This window comes from Argiope bruennichi, chromosome 10 (genome assembly GCF_947563725.1).
Source record: "Argiope bruennichi chromosome 10, qqArgBrue1.1, whole genome shotgun sequence".
Lineage (NCBI taxonomy): Eukaryota > Metazoa > Arthropoda > Arachnida > Araneae > Araneidae > Argiope > Argiope bruennichi.
The window spans coordinates 72,100,459-72,122,847 of record NC_079160.1 but is presented as its reverse complement, the minus strand read 5'-3'; the positions used below and the strand labels follow the sequence as shown (position 1 = coordinate 72,122,847).

General features: G+C 26.7%; 1 protein-coding gene across 4 annotated transcripts in view; it reads right to left on the bottom strand.

Annotated features, from left to right (window-relative positions):
- The window catches only part of LOC129988531 (tyrosine-protein kinase SYK-like), a 29,925-nt gene extending 7,749 nt beyond the window's left edge, over positions 1–22,176 (bottom strand). For 2 of the 4 annotated variants that reach the window (XM_056096775.1, XM_056096777.1), the window contains exons 1-11: positions 22,045–22,176; positions 20,066–20,126; positions 17,725–17,817; positions 12,176–12,433; positions 10,304–10,541; positions 9,157–9,317; positions 7,847–7,982; positions 5,873–7,117; positions 2,989–3,379; positions 2,162–2,284; positions 232–338 (exon numbers count right to left, since the gene is read on the bottom strand). In XM_056096775.1, coding sequence (XP_055952750.1) covers positions 232–338; positions 2,162–2,284; positions 2,989–3,379; positions 5,873–7,117; positions 7,847–7,982; positions 9,157–9,317; positions 10,304–10,541; positions 12,176–12,433; positions 17,725–17,817; positions 20,066–20,067 — 2,754 coding nt within the window. In that variant the 5' untranslated portion in view covers positions 20,068–20,126; positions 22,045–22,176. Of the gene's footprint in view, positions 1–231; positions 339–2,161; positions 2,285–2,988; positions 3,380–5,872; positions 7,118–7,846; positions 7,983–9,156; positions 9,318–10,303; positions 10,542–12,175; positions 12,434–16,066; positions 16,131–17,724; positions 17,818–20,065; positions 20,127–21,590; positions 22,016–22,044 lie in introns of those variants that run through there. The other 2 variants (XM_056096778.1, XM_056096776.1) reach the window with 2 other exon arrangements.
- Between the last annotated feature and the right edge of the window lie 213 nt (positions 22,177–22,389).

The window sequence follows — 22,389 nt, the reverse complement described above, 5'->3', positions numbered from 1 at the left end:
CTAACACAGAAAACTATTAATGCAGAAAAAAAAGTCTTAATTTACAACAGTATCATTCTCTAGATCAATAAAGCAAAAAATATTAATCATGTTTTGTGTATATATATTTCATTCAGTAAGAAAATGGTCATATAAAATGTGACAAAAATATTAATTAAAAGATTTAGTACAATAAGAAAAATATCTTTGTGGAAGCTACAAAACAAAAGGAGGAATAGTAAAGCATCATACTTTGGGATTAGGCACACTGCTGCTCTTCAACATTTTTATTGCAAATTGCACTTCAACTGGTCCAGAGGAAAATACCCCCTTGAACACATCACAAAAAATTCCAGAACCTAGAATGAAACAAAGGAGACAGTTAACTAAACATTAAAGTACAGCTGCAAGCTTAAAAGATAACTCTAAAATATTACCAAGTTTTATATGTTTTAGAAAAAGCAATAAAGAATTGTTTTAAAAAATGAAATGTTAGTAAATTTGGTATTAGAAGTTTCAGACAACAGTAATGTTACATGCAAAGAAAGTTTTTCAAGCTTTAAAGAAAATATTATTTAAAAAATATGAAAAACTTCAGCTGACAGCAAAGTTTGATATCAAAATATTAAATTGGAGTATCCCAAGTTAGAGACCAAAGTAATAATATGTCATCTAAAATATAGGTTTCCTCATGTATTCATTTTTTGAGCAACATTTGAATTGAATAACTTCTTTTTTTTTAAATTACTTTTTTATAGAAACATTTAAAATAAAATTTTAAAAAATTAAAATTTTACTCTAAATGAAAATTTTCATATATATAAATTATGTGTCACGTTGTTTGTCCGCGATGGACTCCTAAACTACTTAAACGATTTTAAATCAAATTTGCACACCGTGTGCAGTTTGATCTAACTTAAAAGATAGGATAGCCCTTTTTTTGTATTTTTAATTAGAATTTTAATTATTAATTAAAAAACTAACTTTCCCGCCAAAAAAATCTTTTCATTTTCCCCACCGCCAAATGAGTACGGCTTCAGTTTTTTTCCCCAACAGTCATGAGGCTAGGCTTAAGATTTTTCGGCTGATTATTTGAAACGATTCTATTTAGTTTCTTAATGTTTGATGCATTTAAAATTGAACATTGTTAATTAATCGATCTTTCAGATCATTCTTAAGTACTTTTGAATTAAAGTAAAACAGAATAAAGGAAATTAAAAATTTCTAATCTGCATAGCGTTACCCCAACTGGCGTAGAAAAACTCGCGCATTTGCGTTACCGTAACTGGCATTGAAAATTCACGCATGTGCATTGTGTTCTGATTGTTGACATGACAACCATTATCAACGGATGATTTAAATTATTTTCAGGTCAGTTGCATGTTTTTGTAATTAAATTGTATTTATGTTAGTTATATATTTTTTGTATATGCTTATAGTTTTAAGTACATCGTTTTTTTAGTTTTTTTTTAACCTGTTTTCAACCGATTATTTTAAACGATTCGTTTTATTTTCTTAGTGTTTGATGCATTTAAAATTAAACATTGTTAATTAATCGTTCTGGTCATAATGAATCTGAGAATATTTTGTTGACAAATTCTTGAAATATTACATAAATTAGGAAAGATATTCTTTAGTGCCCATAAAGTTTAAACGCTCAGTGACTGTTTTCAGTAATCATATTACAAAAAAATACTTTGTTTCAGTAAAAAATATTATTATATTAATTGCAGATTAATCCTTTCCACTTTAATTTATAGTATAAATTCTACGGGAACTAACAGAAAATTAGAGAGATACATATTATGTTATGACTGAAGGTATTTATAATATTATAAGCGAATTATATGACTATCAAAATCCTCAAACTCTAATTGTAACTTACATGAATTAAAAAAAAAAGCAAGTAAAATAAATAAAGCAATATTTATCAAAGTAAAAGTTATCCTTGAATTATTTTCAGTAACAGAAAGATTCTGCCTCTCCTACCTTGATACCAAAAGAATAAAAATTTTAAATTATTTCCATTATAAAAACGGTATAAGTACTTTGAGAGAATTCCATTCAGAAGTTTAGCAACAACTGTGTAAAGCATTTCATTTAAATTGCCTTTTCGAGTTATTCACAAGTTACCACCAAAAACATAAATATTCCTAAAATAAACAAAAAAAAAAAGTCTTACCTATCTTCTCCTTCAAATCTATTGCCTTTTGGTCCAAGTTCAGAGGGCCTCTTCGGCATTGCCTCAAGGTGAGATAAGCCAAATCAGATTCCTCCCTGGACAAAGTGGTTGTATCACTAATATCTGAAAACAAATGATTTATGATACTTTATCCTAATAATAAAAATTCCATTAACACAAAATACATTTATTTAAAAAAAAAAAAAAAAAGACTTTTCTGAAATATTAAAAATAACTAACAGAATAAACCATTTTCATAATCAAATTAGTAAAAGATAAGCTAAAATGTATTTAGACTTTTAGCATTAAAGATATATATTGAATTGCTTTATGCTTTTAGAAATTAACTTTTAAGGCCCCCCCCCCAAACCCACCTTTACAAGCAACTGAAGAAATATTTCAAAAATATTTTAACCATAGAATTTAACAAACATATAAAATGAAATAAAAATAAATCTGCTTTAGAAAAGAATACAAAAAAATAATAACGTAGAGGATTAAAAGTTCATCATTCTTTATGTTGGTTTCATATTTCATTGGTGACAAAAAAGTGGCATGCAATACAAATTAGTTCTATAATCATACAATATAATAAAATATTTGCTTTTATGTATCTTCTATGTATCTCATTTTAAAATACTTGCTTTCATTCACCCACCTCCTCCCAAAATTCTTAAAAAATTCCTTTAAACTCGTGAACATGTTTTAAAATCCCTTCATGGATTCCTTAATTACTTGATTCTAACAAATCTGAAGAATGGAAGTGAATTTAAATATATTCAAAATTAATAAGGTTTTAACAAAAAGGCTAGTTTTAAATGTCTTACCTATGTCAACTAAAATTCCCTCAGGACAATTTGTCCCTTGATTTGCAGATGTGGAAGACGGTGGAGACGGAACATCATTGCTAAGCAAACATATAACATCACTGCTGCCACTCAAAGTGGCATATACCGAAGATGCATCATCTATTGTCCCATTCACAATCTGTTGAGAGTCTGTTCTATTGTTAGAATCACTGCTACTGAGATCACTGTGAACAAAGTCTTTGTACAAATCAGAGATGACAGTGACAGGCATCTCATCATTATTCACAGAAGCAGAGATTGAAGTGCTAGTTTCAGATTTCAATATAGAACCACTATCTTGCAATAAGTCTTTCTCATCTGCAGCAATATCACTTGGGAATATATCTTCACTAAAAGACTCCATTCCAAACTAAAAAATACAGAAATTCACGTTAATACAATGTATAAATGAGTTAGAATAAGCTGTTTAATTTTGTTTCATAAAATCAGATATTTATGAGTTACTTCATATAAAAAATAGATTTAGTGTATCCTTATGATTTCTTAATGTAAAAATGAACTTGGAACAATATTTATTGCTAAAGCACAAAATTTCATTTAATTTATTTTGAATTATTAGCTGCTTTTGGTGACCAGCTGGTCACCAAAGGCACCTAATAATGCAAAATAAATTTTCAGTAAAATATTTTATATTAATAAATATTGATGCAAAATATTTTTTAATCTTTAAATTTTGATAAATATATAATCCATGCTATTTCATAAACCTTACACCATTCAATGCATTTTCTTTATTTTTTGTAAACTTCTCTAAAGTTAAATAATAATAATAATAATACTCATTTCTATTTCTAGTCCCTTAACAGCTTAAATTTCTAACCTAAAACAATGTAAAATCTGGCTTTTTTTCTTCATGTTAACGGTATTTTAAATATAAATTTAAATCTTTTATACTTTCTTCCCAGAATTAAATAAATATATCACTTTCTTTCCTGAAATCTGCTTTGTCAATAATGATTTATGCTAAAGACTGCAAATTATAAAACAAAAACAAGAAAAAAATCTGAAACTTTAATATTGACATTTATCAAAAACTGTGTACTTGTTGAATATTTATTTTTCTATACCATTATTCATGATATACTTAATATTCATTTAAAATTCTAATAAATCTTGTTGTAAAAATGTGCTTCAAATATTTTTAAAAATTGACTAAATATAGAGAAAAAAAAATCCTATAGCAAACAATGTATATCACTGAAAATTTAGAATTTAAAGATGGTGTAAAAATCATTTTTGTACTGTAATATTTTCAAAAATCGAAGAAAAACAATAAAGTTTTGCTTATTTTTTAAATTTAAATTCTAATTAAAATTTCAATAACAAAAATGCTCTGAGAAGCACATAGCCACACTCTAAATTATGTATGTATCAAGTTTAGTAGTTCTAGGTCAAACAGTCTAACTTATTGAGGTCTAATAAAGACATGGAATCATCTTTATTATAAGCAAAGATTTGGACCTATTTTTAAAAAAATTTTATTCAGACAATTCAATATTTTTCATACTCGAAAAGAGAAATGTAAAACAAATATAATTTCATTGTTCTCATATATAAAAAACTTAGATATAATGCACATAATATATTTAATAAAGTTTTAAAAAACAACAAATATAATGATAATAAAGAAAAAAAAATCTTACATTATTTTCATTATCCATATAGATTTTAAGTATTGATAACTTGAGATTGACTTCTTTTACACTTTACCAAATAACCAATAGATTTTTTTTCCCCTTAATCTTTGAAAGTAAGAATAATTTGTCATCAATCTGCCCATTGATGAATTTGGACGCTATAATACTTTATTGCTATATACACGGTAAGAAACCCTGGGGACTACCTTTTCTAAAAAAATCTTATGATGGTCAAGTATACATTCTCACACTGAAACCTATATCTTTGAACTTGGCACTTGAAAGACAGTGTTCTGGTTAACAGGTTTCTTAAAAATTCCTATCCTTCATTTTACTTTGAAAAACTTCACTTCAGCTCATTCTAAGGTTACAAAAAGCAATGCATTGTTTATGTTCTCCCTCATTTAACTGGAATCACTTTAGTAAGTATCTGAAGAACAAGAGTAGGGATTTAAAAAAAGTATTTTTCTCTTAAATGTAAAACAACAAAAGTTTCTCGACTTTCCACACACTGGCAATGATATCCAGAGCATTTGTTCTGCTTGCCTCACTCCAGTTTTCAATTGGGGTCCAACATTAAAATTTTATATTTCTCATTCCCCCTTCATTGCAATTGTAAAAAGGTAAAGTAGTAACACAGCAGAACACAAGAATGAACAATAACTAGACTACTTGAACTACTTCCAATATAAAATGGTGTTTAATTTAGAAGAATCAATACTTTTTTTTAAGAACATTATTACAAAACAACACTAAATTAACAACATGATTCAAAATATTTTTAAACTATATGCAGACAAAAAAAAAAATTAATGTGCATTTTAGGAATGATATTTCAACCATAAAGTTGAAAACCCATTTAATATATATTTCTGTTAAGAGCTCTAAAAATACATACATTTATTTTATTGGAGCATATTGCACAATATGGAGAGAAAAAGATATGAATTAAATCCCCTCCTCTACCCACTTTACTAACTTTCATTTAATAACAACAATTCACTAAGAATTTTTCAAAATCCATATAAAAAAGCAAAAAGAATTTGAATTTTCAGATATAAATATATATAAAATGCAGTATGTCCACAATTATAAAAGCATCATTCATTATTTGTACAACGATCCAGAATCTGCAATGAATTGAAATGAAGTTGAAATTTTTATATTCTATGATGTATATTTCTTTAAAACAAATGAAAACTTACTTCTGAAATTTCTGTCAGTGTAGGAGAAGTGCTACTGTCTACCGAGGCACACGAATCACAGCTGGTCTCTGTTCGGTTTTCTGCAACTGGCAATTTTTTCCTGGGCTTTGGAACAGGATGAGCATCCAGCTGTTCATTCAATGAGGAAGTTCTAACCACTGTGAGAACTGGCTCACAACTACCTCCTTCCGATGAGGACAATCGCATTGGTATAGAAGAAAGTTGATTCCGTATCCTCGCATGGGATACAACAGATGGCGAAGAGGCACTTCGAATGAATGGCTGAGGAATAGGTAGACCATTCATAGCAGGTCTGTCAGAAACAGCCTCCTCCATTGAGGCATCCTCACCTAGACTGATGGATCGACCAGTTGTCGCCAAAGCTTCTCTGTTTGCATAAACAGGTCCATTCCACTTACAAGGTTTTTTAGCCAATGATAGACGTGGTGCTGGAACAGGTACCGACTTTCGAGAGCCATTACTATCTTCCAAAATAGTCCTTGAGAGGCTGTGACCATTACAGTTGGTCTGACAGTCACTATGTTTATCTCTCTCTATTTTTGTCTTGCGATGACAAGTCTCTGGTGTACCTTTCTTACTTTTACGTTCAGAAGTAGCTGTTCCATCCCCATATATAAAAAGGGATAAGAATGCTGGTAAGAAGTCAAAGCTTGACGCTTTCTGAATGTTCCCCTTCTTCCCCTCCTTAAATGGAACATTATTCACTAAGGAACTCTTTCGAGAACAAGTGGGAGGGGTTGAGGGATGATTGCCAATCAACTCAGGTGACAATCGAGAACGCACAGATCGAGTAAGATCACCACCCTCAAGGTTATCGTCGCTCAGCGACGGGTACAGGCTAGTCCGTCTATTGGAAGTGGATGGATTCGAGAGACTTGAGTTCTGTGGGAGAGTTTGTGAGAACTGAGGTGCAACAGTGGAAAATATTTTGGAGAACAATTTTCTCTGGTTGAGACTGTTGAGGAAACGGCTAGCCTTTGAAGGAGGCGAGCCAGAATCCGCATTTGCAGAACCTTGCCGCAAAGAAGAGGATTTGTTACGTTCCAGAGTTCCACTACTAGAGCTCTGATGGTGATTAGAACTACTAGTCCTGTTATTGGATGAACTATCAGAGGTTCTAGATCGAGAAGCACTGGTTTCACTCGATCGGCGAGGAGGGACTACACAAGGATCTTGTAAGGAACACCATAAGCCATCACTGAATAATGTATAATGACTCACAAGCTAAAAAAAATGAAAAATTAATAGGAATCAAATCGCCAAGCTCTTTTCTACATTTTGATTAGAAAATTAAATATCAATCAATATTAATTTCTGACATATCAAAAAACAAAAATAAATAATTTAGATGTGCATTATTTTATTAAAATTATATAACATTCAATTAAAGTAAAAGAATATTTAACATAAAAAGTAACATTTAATTAAAGTAACATTGAAATTAAAGTAAAAGAATTCTTCCTACATTCCTATTTCTCATTTATAAAGATTTACATATTTTCAGCAGGACATTAATATTTTACAATGCTGGGTTGAAATGCATTCAGTAATGAATATTATTTTCCTATTTAGTAACAAGAAAAATTCTGCAAAATAGTTGAGATAAAATTAATCAAAAATAAACATAAAACTTAATTATATTATTAATCAGCATGTTTAAAATCATTTAAAATTAAACGTATCTTGCTTGATTCATTTTCATCAAAAATGACCTTTTTTTTTTATTTAATGTCCATATAACTATTGAAAAAAAGTTTTATTAATTTAAATAACTAAATGTAAATAAGTTATTCTGATTCACAATGCCTCTCAAGGAAATACATTATTTTTCTCAGTTCTGCAGATCACGTTCCGATGTTTTAAAAAAATTACCATTATCTAAAAACTGTTATATAAGTAAAAAATTTTAAACAAAAACATTTTGCAGCTCAGAAATAAAATGAATCTAATTACAGCCATGATGCTAGGAAAGCGTTGTCCATCTTGAATGGCAAACTCTCCAGAAGGCAGAACATCAATCTTATAATGTTTAATGCGTCCAGAATGGCTTAAACATAAAGCATAGCTGCTATCATCCCTCTCCCGAACTCTGAAAATGAAGGGAAAAAAACTTTAAATTGAATTTAAATGCCATAAAGATTAATTTTTATGCACATGTATAAGTCATGCTGAAGTATAAATGAATATACACTATAATAATCAGAAAGTTTACTTAATTTTGCATTATAATTCCTGATAGTGTTATTTTTTTAAGCCAATATAAATGAAGTGACAACTCATGACATTAAACAAATTGAAGCATAATCAATTACTATAATCTTTATTCAATTAAAAATAAATTGAATGACTTAAAAATCTTTAAATTTTTTAATTTAGTAGTAAAATTCAATGATTCAGTTATTAATCAATTTTAATTTTTTAATTTAGTAATTCAGTAATTAAAAATAAAATTTTATTTGCATTTTTATTATTTTTATTTCATCACATTATGAATGAAAAAATTGTTACATTAACTATTCTTCAATGAACTTTAAAATAACAAAATGAAAAGATATTCAGAGTTAAAAAAGGACTGAAAAAAAGCCCACATGCACACCTGTAACGTGTTAATATTCAGCTTAATTAAATGAAATTATTTCATATTTTTTTTAATATGTTAAGAACACCAAGATTAAGATAATTGAGAAATAACATTAAATTACAAATTATTTTTAATTAATGAGAAACTAATAAAAAATCATTTTAAAAACTTTAAAAAAACTATAAAAAAACAAATATTACTTTCAAATTCCTTTCAATAAATTTTGAAATTGTTTCAAAAAAAATTTTTAAAAAAAATCAAAATGACAACACTGCAAAATTAAAATAAAGGGTGGTGTATGCCAGTTGAAAGGTATTTACAAGTTAGGTAATATATAACTTCTTAGACAAAATGAAAGAGAAACAACAGATTACATTTGGTTTAAAAAGTCCTCCCCACCCCTAGAAGTCATATGCAACTTTTCAAATGCAACATTAATCAAGTTAAGTTACTTTAATAATAAAGAAATAATATAACAGAATATTTTTTTCTCAAAGAAAAAATTATTCTATCTCTATATTTTAAGAAAATATCAATTTTTTAAAAAATATATATTTGTAACTGTAATTGCAAGTTGCAATAAAAAAAATACAAATAAAAAAATTAAACATTTGCAAAAGTACACAAAATAATTCAAATTAAAACAATTTATTAGATTTTTGAAATGATGAATATGGCTTACAAAAACTTTCCATCTTTATGGCCACTCTCTTCAATGCTCCTTTCTGCTTCAATTCGAGACAATGGACCATGAAACCACGGCTGAATCTCATGCAATGTCTTGGTAATAAGTAATTTGATGTCACTATAATTTTCAGTTAGGCTAGTGTCCAATTTATCTTCCTACATACATTAAAAGTGTAAAAAAAATATATAAATTATTTGCAAATCATATTACTTTTTCTTAAGTAAATATAATTAATTTAAATTAGAAAATAATGTTTTGATATTAATGGCAAAAGAAAATTATTAAAAAAGTTTGTGAAGTTTACAATGGGCTATACGGTTAATTATAAATGATAGTCTTAATGAATATTTTCACTATTTATCAACAATTCTAACTTGATACTGAAACTGAAATTGCAAGTTATGATATTTAATATTTGTAAATAATTTGAAAGTCATGCAATCTTTAATTTATATCATATAGAAGACAAAAAAAAAAAAAAGTCCTAAAAACTTTAACTTACACTAGAATTATATGACATAAAATTAAATGGATAAATAGTAGTTATTATCAAGACCCATATAATTCAACCAGATAATAAAATTACAATTTTAATTGTTTACTGTTCATTTCAGGATCCTGAGACTAACAATTTTCAACAATAGTACTTTACTAAAGGTGGGATAGTGCATTGAAAGATGAGCAGTTATTGTGTCTCCCAATTCTGCAAATAATCCAAATCCACCTTATTGCTAAATGTAAATATCTCCTCCTTTCAACTTTTCTTTTACTTCTTTTTGGACTAAACTGCTTCCCGACATATGCACAAAAGTGCAAAGGTTTTTCAAATCCAAAAACAAACAGTAGTTATATTTCATACATATTTATATCTAAAACCATAAGTGAACAAAAATAAAATTTTAATTCTATCAGAAAATAATTCATTAAAATGTAATGAATTCATATGATCTTAATGTTTTGATTATCTTATTATGCTTAACCTAACTTAAAGGAACAAGAAAAAATTCTAATTTCTATTTTATGATTGTAAACATTTTATTTCTTACATAGGTGAATTCTTTTATCAGAACATCATAAATAATAATATATTACCATCGTCAGTTTATCACTAAATTCTGTTTAAAGTAAGTTCAATACTCACATCTATGCCCCATTCCTTTGCTTTTTTTAAAATGGCCTTCCTAATAGTCTCTTCTGTTACTCCCCAATGTGTAAGAGGCAGGACAGAGTCTAATGATTTATTGCAGGGTAATGTAGGCTTGCAAGCCAGCCCCTCAACACCCTGAACTAGCTCCACGGGGCCAGCAAATTTTTGGCGAGGTACTCCACATAACCCCACTTCTCCAGAGCTCAGTTTCTTGATGCGGTAGTGAAGAACACTGAGTAACAGAAAATGGAAAGTTAACAGCCAAATTGATTTGGATTTTTCTTTTTAAGATATCTTAGAATTTTTACCTTAGCTATTTCTTACAAGGAAAATAATATAACATTAACTGACCAATATATCTGAAAAATGTATTGGATGAATAATATGAAAAGGAATTTCAAACTGCAATTTATATAGAAATATACATAACCATAATAAAAGAAAAGACAGTATTTGCTCTCAATGAATTGCATTTTAAATGTATTATGCAGGTTTTAAACTAATACATTTCTACCAATCTTAAATATGTGTTAAAAAAGACAATTAATACAAATTTAAATGATCCTCCACCAGAAACTTATTGGCTAATATTTATATTCTTTCTTTGTTTGTTTTCAGCAGGCATTTAAATATAAGATACAAATCCTATTTAAAAAAATTTCTCCATTTCAATTTTTTTTTACAAAACATATCAGTAAGCTTTGTCAGTAAACCTTTATACCTAGCATTAAAAAAAAAAATTAAGACCAAAATAATTCAAACATTTTCTAGTGATTTTTTTTTAATATCTCAGATATATTACATTTTTTAATATCTTTTTTTAAAATAACTGTCCATGATTACATTCCAATGGTAAAAATCACATAAACACATCCCATATTTGCTAGTTTATTAAACAAATTAGCCATGTTTAGTGATTAGTTTATTTGTTAGTAAACTGATTTTGTACAATATATTTTGCATAATGTGATAATCATAGTTCTCTTAACAATTTTAAACTTCAAATGCTATAACCACTTAAATCCAATTTCTTTAACAACCTTCTATTCTGTTCTTTAACTCTATGAACATTCTAGAGGAAAGCATTACACTACAATGAAGAATCATGTTTCAAATCTAGCAGCATATTAGTTGAACTAAAAAGTTTGTAATAAGAAAAATTAAAAGTTAATAATCATAATCTTGAAGCTTACTGGATAAATTTCCCAATATTTTTACTTAAAGGGTTTTGTTTAAAGATTTTATAAAAACAATAATGAAATTTTAAATAAAAATTCATCACGATATGAGCTTGGTTTCAACATTACACATAATTAAATATTCACTTAAATAAAGAAAACAATTTAAATTTCATTACAGTCAATGAAAGTTTGGATATAAACATACATAAAAAAGTTAAAAAATTTATTGAAATTAGGGAGAAAAATTGAATAACAAAAGTGATATTGTTAAAAGGATTTTTTTTTTTTTTTTTAAATTTTAAGATGGTGCAAAAATTATTTTTATAAGCAATTCTAGAATTTTGTGGATGAAAATTTCTAAAGTTTTATTTTAAATTAGTTACTTAAAATAATACCTATAATTTGTTTTAAAAACTATATTCTCATCCATCAAATTATATATGTGTCAAATTTGTCAGCTAATTTAGGCCTAATAATTTGAAAAGTATAGCAGCAATAAATACACATTTGTGTTTATTTATAGCAGAGGGGAAAAAATTATATTTTATTTTCTATATATTTCTTTTTTATCATAACGAGAGGTTTTACAACACAATTTAGAAACACATGTTGCTTCATATCAATTTTTATTCATCATTACCTATATACATTTAATTTTCTTTTCTATTCCTGCGAGAACACTTACCTCTTTTGGTAACAAAGTGATAGCACATAGTCAGAGTTGCTCTCCCTCAACAGATACATGCCATCTTTACAGCCTCTATCCCATAAGATCCACTCAGCTGTCTCACGAGAGATGCTGCCGTAGTAATACAGCATGGATTCAACAGGGACGGGCAGAACAGTCACTTCGATGCTCTCACTCATACTGTTCCTTGCATCCTTGCAACAGAAACCGAGCACGGATGCCAGGCGTGAAACTGCATTGTACCCCGTTTTGACCCTAAACATAAATTGTTTAAAGTTGTTAATGAATTATTTTATTCCTCTTTTTCATCATCCCTTTCTTTTTCAGGTATTTTAGCCACCATAATATAAAACAGAAAAATAAAAAATACATCCATGGGAAGATATTCCTTTGACAAAAAGAAAATCAGAATCAATAAGATAATGGCAGCACTTTTAAATTATATTTCAAAATGAATTTATTCTGATGAAAATTTGCATTCATTATAATGAATATTTAAAAAAATCAAAGCAAGATAGAATGGAAATCTGATTCAATGAGTCCCATTAAGTTAAGCTCTGCCACGAGTCCCATTAACAAGTCCACTGACTGGAATTGTCATAATGTTATTGAACAAATTTTAAAATTCTTGAACAACTGGATTTTTAAAAAAATGCTATGTAAACAGTTAAGTATCAAGTATTTTAAAATCGCATTTTTATCTATAATTCAATTATCTTAATGTAGTCAGGTAAATAAGTGACATTATTGACAAACTTTAAGTACTACCAACCCAACATTATCCAAGAACATTACAAATTAGTGAAATTTAACAACAAAAGAAAGAGACTTGAGCTATGGATAAGAATAATCATTCATCAAAATATTTTCCCATTTCCAAACTATAAAGAGCATTAAAATTTGAAATAAAAATGCATTTAAATATGAAATAGTGTGAAAAATATTTATAAAAATACCATAACAAACAAGTGATGGCATTTTATATTCCTTGTTCTACAGTTCAACTGAATATTCTTAATTTTTTTTTTTAATAAACAATGCACTGAAGAAATAATGACAGCTTTAAACTTTAGAAGAGTTAATAAAATTCACAAATCTAAGTTGAAAATTTCATTTTTCAAAGCTCATGATGCTCATACTGAAAATATTACTAAATCAAGTAATGAAAGCTTAAAATAATACATTATACAAAGTACAGTAAAAAGTAATAGAGAATAACAGTATCTATATGATTAGCAGTTGATAAGAATGTAAACTTCAATTAATAATTATGATTTTTACATTGATAGGAAAATGCATTACATAAATTTATAAAGCTAATTCAAGAAAGTAAAAAAAAAAAAAAAATTGTAGGAAGATTAAAAAAAAAAGCGATATATGCATATATTATTTGAAGAATATAAATAAATTAAAAAAGAAGAAATAAATGTTAGCGATTGTACAATTCGAAAAATGCAAATCTACGAAAACAAAATGTTATTCAACATCATAAACTGAAAAATAAAATATTTTAACCTTCTTGGTACTGATCTTTCCATGTAAGTTCTATACTGGTGGGCTGATATTTTTTCCAGCAAGAAGTGCAGGATTTAAAACAAAACTATCTTTGCTGATGTTTCACAATACATTCATTTATTTGCAATAAAAAAAACAATTAAAAATTGCCCCATTGGTATAGTACTTATATGGCTGGGTTGAACTAGGTTAGTACTGAGAGAGTTTATCTTACAGAAAATTCAAGGCTTGCATGCAAGAATGGAAGATAGAAGCCAAAAATACTTTATCAATACTAGTAAACTTTAAACTGGTCACTGATTCCTAAAAATGTTTATCCTACAAAATGTTTTCATAGGATCATTCTAAAAATGAAAATATTTTCATACATTTTTCAACATTAGATAATATGCTGACAAATTGATGATTCACAATTGAATTTTTGAGGAATTTAATTTCATTTATGAGGTTGTCTACTCGTGATATGAGCATTCTATTCAATTTCCCTGGCATAATTTTTTCTAATTCAACTAGAAGTACTCAAGATGCAATATCTAACAATTTCAAATTATTATTTAAATTTCTATACACAGATTTCCATCATGAAGAATTTAAGAGAAGAGTTTTAAACAATTTGGATGATGTTAATAATTAACCCTACATTCTTAATATAAAAGAAGAATTTTCAGTTAATATAAAATACTTCATTTAATTATTGTATTCTTGAGATAAATTAGGAAATTTTTTTAATAAAACATTATAAATAAAACTATAAATTTTGTACTAGTTTTTTTTAATAAATTAATAATTTAAAATAAATTTTTAATTCAAATTATTTTTTAATTATGTTCCAAATATTTTTTTACTTTCTTATATTTTATTGTTGCTATTTAGAAAAAATGAGATATAAAAAAATTGGACTATTAAGTAAGTTAATCTTAATATTCATAAAAAAAATTGAACTATTAATGAGCTAATCTTTATATTCATTTAAACAATTTCAATTATAAAATAAGAATTCTGTAGATATAGGCTTACACTAAAAACATCAAATATTACTGAAGGCAAAAATTACAATGGTCATTCATTTATTATACAATGCATCTATAATGAAATAGGATTTTTTTTTTTATTCAACAGCCAAAACTTTGTATCAGTTTGATAAATGATTGATATTTAACAATATGCTTTTTAGAAGTTTTTTTAATTACTAATCAAGAAATAATTATTTCCAGTTCTTCATCTCTCTGAAGTAAAAAATAAAAAGTTACACCATCTTGAAAAGAAGGAAAAAAATTGCATCAAAACTATAAACTACCAGATATGTTATATGGATATTGCTCCTCCCAAACTTAAAAAGAATAATCATTTAACTACACAATGTAATACAAAATTTAATTTTTTTGATGGCCCTAGAAAATGAGAATGTGCCAGAAGAAAAATCTATCACAAATTTCAAGCAAATAATGGAGTAAAAAGGTACTTGTATTTGCCTTATTTCTTTACATTTTATATGCTTTCAACATGACAAAACATTAGTCTTGGAACTAAAGTTTGTATAAAAAGTTCTGACTCAAAAACTATATGCATATAAAGAAAACTTTTCAATTCTCTACAAATAATAACAAACCAGTTCATCAATCTGTACTCAAAAACTTCAAAAATCATCTTTATAATGAATATACCGAAACGCTGAAACAAATTGTTAATTTCTGTTTCAAGAATTATACTTCAAATGTTGCATGTTTCCTGTTTTCTTTGAACTTCAACGTAAAATAAATATATTGCAAAATAGTGACTATGCTGGAAGGAAAGACTGAAATACAATTGCAATATTTAAATGATTCACAATGACAGTCTTTTTTTGCAATGAAATTCAATAATATGCATTTTTTTTATCATAAAACAAATTATGCATTTTGGCTTTTATTTTTAAGCCTCTGTCATTATTTTAATCTTAGAATTCAAATTCAAAATCTGAAATTTTAAAATAAATAACCATTTTTTTAAAAGCAAATCACTGAATTCTTCAGATAACTTTATCCCAATAATTTTAAGAAAATATACATACATAAACATGAATTATCTGTTTCTAAACTGAACATGGGGAATATAAAAAAAAAATCAATTGGGCTCTTAAAAGGCCTATAATTAAAAAAGAGCTCATAGGAATCAATTCTTAACTTCTCAAAATAAATCATCATCAGTTTTAAATGTCAGAATATTTATTAAAGTGTCTGATCAGCCATGTGCTATTAATGTATTAGTGTATTTAGCCAAATAATTTATAAATAAAAATAATGAAAAGAAAGGAAAAATAGAAGAAAATGCATAAGAGAAAAAAAAGAAAAGTACTAAGCTATTACTGCAACTAGTGTGTTGGCAAAAACTTACATCTTTATATTTGGGTTATATAATTCTCAGCACAATCCTTCTCTTGTCCGTAATGTGCCGTTTTCTAAAGAATGTTATACATGATTAAGTGCAATGATAAACTATCAAAAAATCACAAAAAGTAACAAAAACAATAAAATCATGAACAGAAAATAATAAATAAAATAATCGTTTTAACTTAAAATAAACAAAAAAAATTGTGACAGTTCATTGCTTTTTCTTATTTATAAAAAAACTTCCTTAATTTTTAACTTTTTTTTTTAATTTGTAAACTTTAGCAACAATAGGTGTAAATTTGTAATGCACAATTGTAAAAAATTGTATAGAAGAATTATCATCTATATATGCAAAACCAAATAACCAGTCTTTCCAATCACAATACTCATTTCACCAATTTTTATTTCATAAGAAAGTTTATCACCCTATATATACCTGTAATAATACCAATAATCATCCATCTCATTACCTTTCATCTTTAACAGATATCACAAAATAAATCTTTTGATAGAATCTCAACCTCAAAAGTTGGACCAACTGCCAGCATAGTTAATAAATCAGAATGTTCCATGTTTATTTTGGAAGAAGAATTAAAAATATTACTTTCTTTTAATATGGTAAGATATAATTCATTAGTTAGCTGATATGATCAAATTATTACAATTAATATGGTGAATTGATTGCCAAAGGTGGATATCTGTTTTTAAATGTTCAAGGCCAAACAAAAAAGTAATTTTTCTTTAAAATTCAAACACACGTAAAAATTATTTGCAATTCACCATAAAAATTAGAAAAAAAAAAGAAAAAAAAACCAAATAATTGCTAAAAAACACATTAATTTTAAAGTTTATAATCATCAAGTTGGTAACATTTTTTAGTAAACAAATCAACTTAAAAATGTGACCAAAAAGATGTTCAATTCTTCTTAAATCCATATATCTTGTCACAATTTCTACTTTCTAACTGATAAAATTTTGGGAAATTAGTGTAATAACTTGGGAATTCACAATCTTAAAAAATCACATACAACAGAATATACGACTATATATAATCTAGGCCAAGACAACCTGAATCATTGCAAAAATCTTATAATTTAGGATTTTTTAAAAAAAATCACCCTATAGATTGTTAGCAGCTGAAAATCAAGCACAATATGCATTAGTAAATTTAATAATTTCAAATAATATGATATCAATAACATGAACAGAAAATACTAAATAAATCGCCTTGGCATTTGCAACAAATACAGAAAGAAATTAGCCTTAAGCCAAAATAAATACATTCAAGAGAATTTCAAAGATTATATAACAAATCATATTCCATACTACAACAAAGTGTTTAAGAAAAATTCTTTAGAAATAAAAAAAATTTAACAGAAGAATAACTTGTTTTATTTTCGTTCATATATATGTATGTAATTATACTGATAATAATATTATAGACCAGATCTCAAAATTTTTCTAAAAATATACAAAACCAAAAAATTAAACAAATTTTGTATTTTTATGGTTTCTTGAAAAAAAACCATAAAAATGCAAAAATTTGATAGTTTAAATATTAGTATATTTATACTAAAATTAATTACAATTTAAATTTTTAAAATCAAGAAAACTGAAAAATGTGGAAACAAATAAAAAGTTAAATGCATATTTAATACAAACCTAAGCTTTTTCCATCCATCTATTTTTCTTTTTGAAGCATTCTTGGGCTTGGTTCGAATATCAAAGATCAAGTAATTAAAGAAATGCATTACCCTGCCAAAATGTATTAGATATAAATATACAGATATAATTTTAATAAATTAGTACATCAGATAAATTTTTAATCAAAAATAACATTTAATTACTTTATCACAACTGCATAGTTACAAGTAAAATTAATAACTATAGTTAAAATAAACATATTTCATTTCCTTGACAGTACAACTTGTCTTTTTAAACAATATATATTACCTATCCCAAAATAATGAGTTAAAAAATTAACAAAAGCTGATAAAATACTGCAAATAATATATGAAAACAAACCATCTACTATATAGAATATAAAATAGAAACTTTCCTATTTATAATACATGAATAGTCATTGTAGATACAATGAATGAAATAGTTCTCATGAAATCAATTTTTTGAAAATTACGATGATATTTCATAGCAGTACATATAGAATGCAAAATCATCATTCTGTTAATATAACCGATGGGCAAATGTGCTCAAGAAACCAAATATAATAAACTTACAATTTGAAGAATAGAAAATAATGCATATAATGCAATGCCATATCAACACATCTGTAACATTCCATGTACATTTTTGGCTGATGTAGCAAAATAAAACACAGGGGTGTTTGTGGGACCCCAAAAAATCCCCTGAAACTTTTACGGACTTACTACCGACACTTTGGAGTTTCGAGAAGGGGGGGGGAAGAAATGAAAAATTACGATTATGAAGTATTGAATGACCTAATTATAAAAGTTCAATGAATTACTTTTTTTGCAAAATTAATAACCATTAATTTTGCAAAATTAAGACCTTTGAACACAGGTCACGTGATCGCACATCTGGTCGAACGAATTCTCTCCCTTTTTTTTCTGCAGCGCCTACTTGCCGAAAAGAATGTCCAGAAGAGAATGTCCAAGAACCGGGGGAATGAGTCATAACTCGCAATAAGGAAAGAACAAAAAAGAAGTTTTTTTTCCCCTTTTCACGCATTATCACTGCCTTTGGAGAAAGAAAGGAAAAGTTTTCACCACACACACTGACCTTGCGTTTTCTGCTTTCAAAGCAAACAAAATTAGCCAGATCAAAATAAATAATTCATTATTATTCCTACTTCCTTTTGAACGACGATCCCCGGAATTTCCGGGTATCGAAGTTCAAAATCCCCGGAATTCCGGGGTTTCCCCGGAGCACAAACACCCCTGAAAACAGCTATATAGATTTGAAACTAAGCACTTTGTCTGAAAGCAGAAATTCCCTCAAGTATTCTCAAATCAATACTAAAGTTCACCGAGAATAATAAAATATTTTGAAGTATTCACAAGGAATTTCAATAAACTATAAGTCTAAATAAGAACATTAGTAATAAGAATACAATTATTAATGTATGTAGTTAAGCAGCATGGAAATTTAAAAAAAAAAAAAAAAAGTAAATTACAAAAGCAAATGACACAATTCCATGCAATCCACAAATTGAATATGGAATACAACAGTTTTTTCAGCACATATAACATTTCATTAAACACTTTTTTAATTATTTCCTTACTTTCCAAGATAATAAACAGAAAATTTAACTCCAATATAAAATGCAATTAGTTTATTGAATTTTTTTCTATTTACATCTAAATTATAAATAGCATTTCAGGTAACTTCAGATATTCTTGATAATTATACATCTATAACTTGCACATGGTTTTGGAGAATTTAAAGTAAAAAAAGTAAAAAATAAAGTAAAGTAAAAAAATAACTTTATGGAATGGAATTATTTCAATGATACAGAGTAATTAGGTATATTTATAAATCAATAGTTTATATACAGGTTAATATTAATAATTTTTTTTCGATACATACACTTATTCTTGCCATATAAGTATAGTCATATACATAAAATGTATAAAAAATAAATCAAAAGACTCGGCACGGAACACCAAAATTTGTATAAAGGTCAACAAACTTATCAAATTTTTATACATAGGCTTATCAAATACATATTCAAATTTATCAATCTTTTATACGTTTATTCTAGGCATTAATTATTCAAAAACATTACAATTTCATATCATTTACATTTTGTATATTAAATGAAAATATTTTATTTCCTTTCAAAACTGTGACATTTAAATCATTTTTGCAAGTATGAAGAAATTTGGATAAATTGTCAAAGTTGTTTTCACAAAAGTATTATTACAAAACAAAAAGATTTCTAGCAATTCACATTTCTATTTTTACAGTTCATTAAATAAAAATTTTAATAAAAAGGAAGGGAAAAAAATAGATGATTACTTACATTACTCAAAAGAAAACAGGTGGAATCTTGCTAATTCCTATACATGCCATATTTATACTTCCTACAAGAAGAAAATCAAACAAATTATAGTTTCACTCTCTCAATATATATCAATTGCAATATTTATCATACATTTAAATGTTAAATTTATAATACATTCGTTCATTCTTGAATTATTTATGATTAGCTTTTTGTCTCTACGAGCTTTAAATTTGTTTCTTTGAACAAAGTTTCAAATTAGCTTTTACTTGTTTAATTAACTATTTGACTAATTATTTTATATTAATTTCTTAATAATGATCAATTGTTTTATTACAAAACAGTTACGAGTTTAATCACAATGCCTTTTAAAATATTTCCAAAACAAAATTTTAAGAAAATTTCCACAATTTAATGACTATAAATTTACTACAATCATTATATTTATTTAAATGAATTATCCATAAATTCATCTTTCCAAATTTATAATTTGCTGAATCAACAATATTTAATTACAATATCCAATCTGATAACTTAAGATTTATAATTAGATTATATAATATGCCTTAGTATAGATAAAATATTTTAATAAAGTATAAAAATAGTAAGTTGATAAATCAATTTATAAATATGATATTGAATATTACAGTCATATAATGTATATTTGTATATAGACAAATGATAAAATTTTTAAAAGGATAAATGAGAAGTTGATAATTTAGAGTAGGATAATAAGGATAGTTGAGAATTTAATAAATTCTTTTGAATTAGAAATAAAATATTTCAAATATCTGGATCTTCCCATAATAATATGATAATTTTTTTTTAAAAAAATCAGGAGCTTTTTTTTTTTTTTTTTTAACAAACTATTAAGCAAGAACATCAAATAACAAGTTTAATATTCCTCAACAAGAAAAACTGATGATTTCCATTTGATGCTCATATTTTAACATTGCATGCACTTTGGATATAATTTGTATTCATAGAAATAAACATGCACAAATTTTCTTAAAATTTTTTTTAAGAACAAATTTCTATCATAGGTATGAATTTAGATATGCTGCTTTTTGAATCTTAAAATCAGGCTGGCTCTTTACAGAATTGAAGCTTTTAGCAATAACAATAATAGATCTTTTAAAAATTGAAAATTCACTAAAATATTACAGACTGGATTTGTATAACTGTGTTGGAACAATTTTAATTTAACTATGTACACTTTAAACCTGAAAAGGTTGTTACGAAAAGGGGGGAAAATCAAAAAAAAAAAGTGGAAAACAGATCAGATTGAACGATAACATAACAAATTAATATACAATATTTTTTAAAATATATAAATAAGAGACCTTTTTTATGAATTTTATGATAAAAAATTACTTTTAAGCCCACCATGATTTTAAAAATTCGATTTCTGATCCTTACCTATTTTAAAAACCAACACCTAATAATAATATATTTACCAGTTTAATATGATATTGAAAATAAACAAATGCTATAATTAGAAAATTAAATGATTAAAAATTACTTTATTTCAGCCAAATTTACTTACCAATCCATCCAGAAAAGCAAAAATTAATGCAAAAAAACATTCATTTTAAAATGCTTAACCCATCGGAATGTAAACAATTTATACTTGTGAGATCGGAGCAACAATGATTCATAAAAATTTATAACTGAAAGTAACTCGTTTTGATATTTTCTCTGCACACTTCACATTGGAGGAATTCCAAAGATAATCCGCGCATACCAAAACATGAACGATTCAAGTACAAGCGTCCGCGATAATTTAGAAGTGGTTTCCCCCATAAAATAAAAAAAAGAAAAATCAGACATGTCTACAATGCATCTTACATCACGGTTAGCAACAATCGTTTTGATTTTCCTTGGATCGAAATACTATATTGGGTATCTTCTTGGTGAAGGTAGGGATGAAAAACGATGGTGGAAACCACTGGCTGATAGCGCTATAAATAGAAAATTGAAGTGAAAAGTGACATGTTTACCTAATGACTGGTGTCTTCACCTCATGGCTGCCATGATTGTAAATATGATCACATGGGTTGCATGGCGCATGATGTCACAGACCATGCACAGACGCAGCGCTTTTCTGCAGATCGATATCATTTGCGTTAACCCTTTTATTGACCGCCTTTATACATGTCATTTAGACGAGTAAAAGCTGCGCATGCGCACTCTCAAGTGAAAACAGAACCAATTTAACATTCGATTTAGCACTATTTTAATACACAACTTTACAACACAAAATGTAAATATCACTTTTTTAATAAACAAAAATTTTGTTAAACAAGATTTCAAATATAATTGCATTTAATAGAGTAAATATGGTT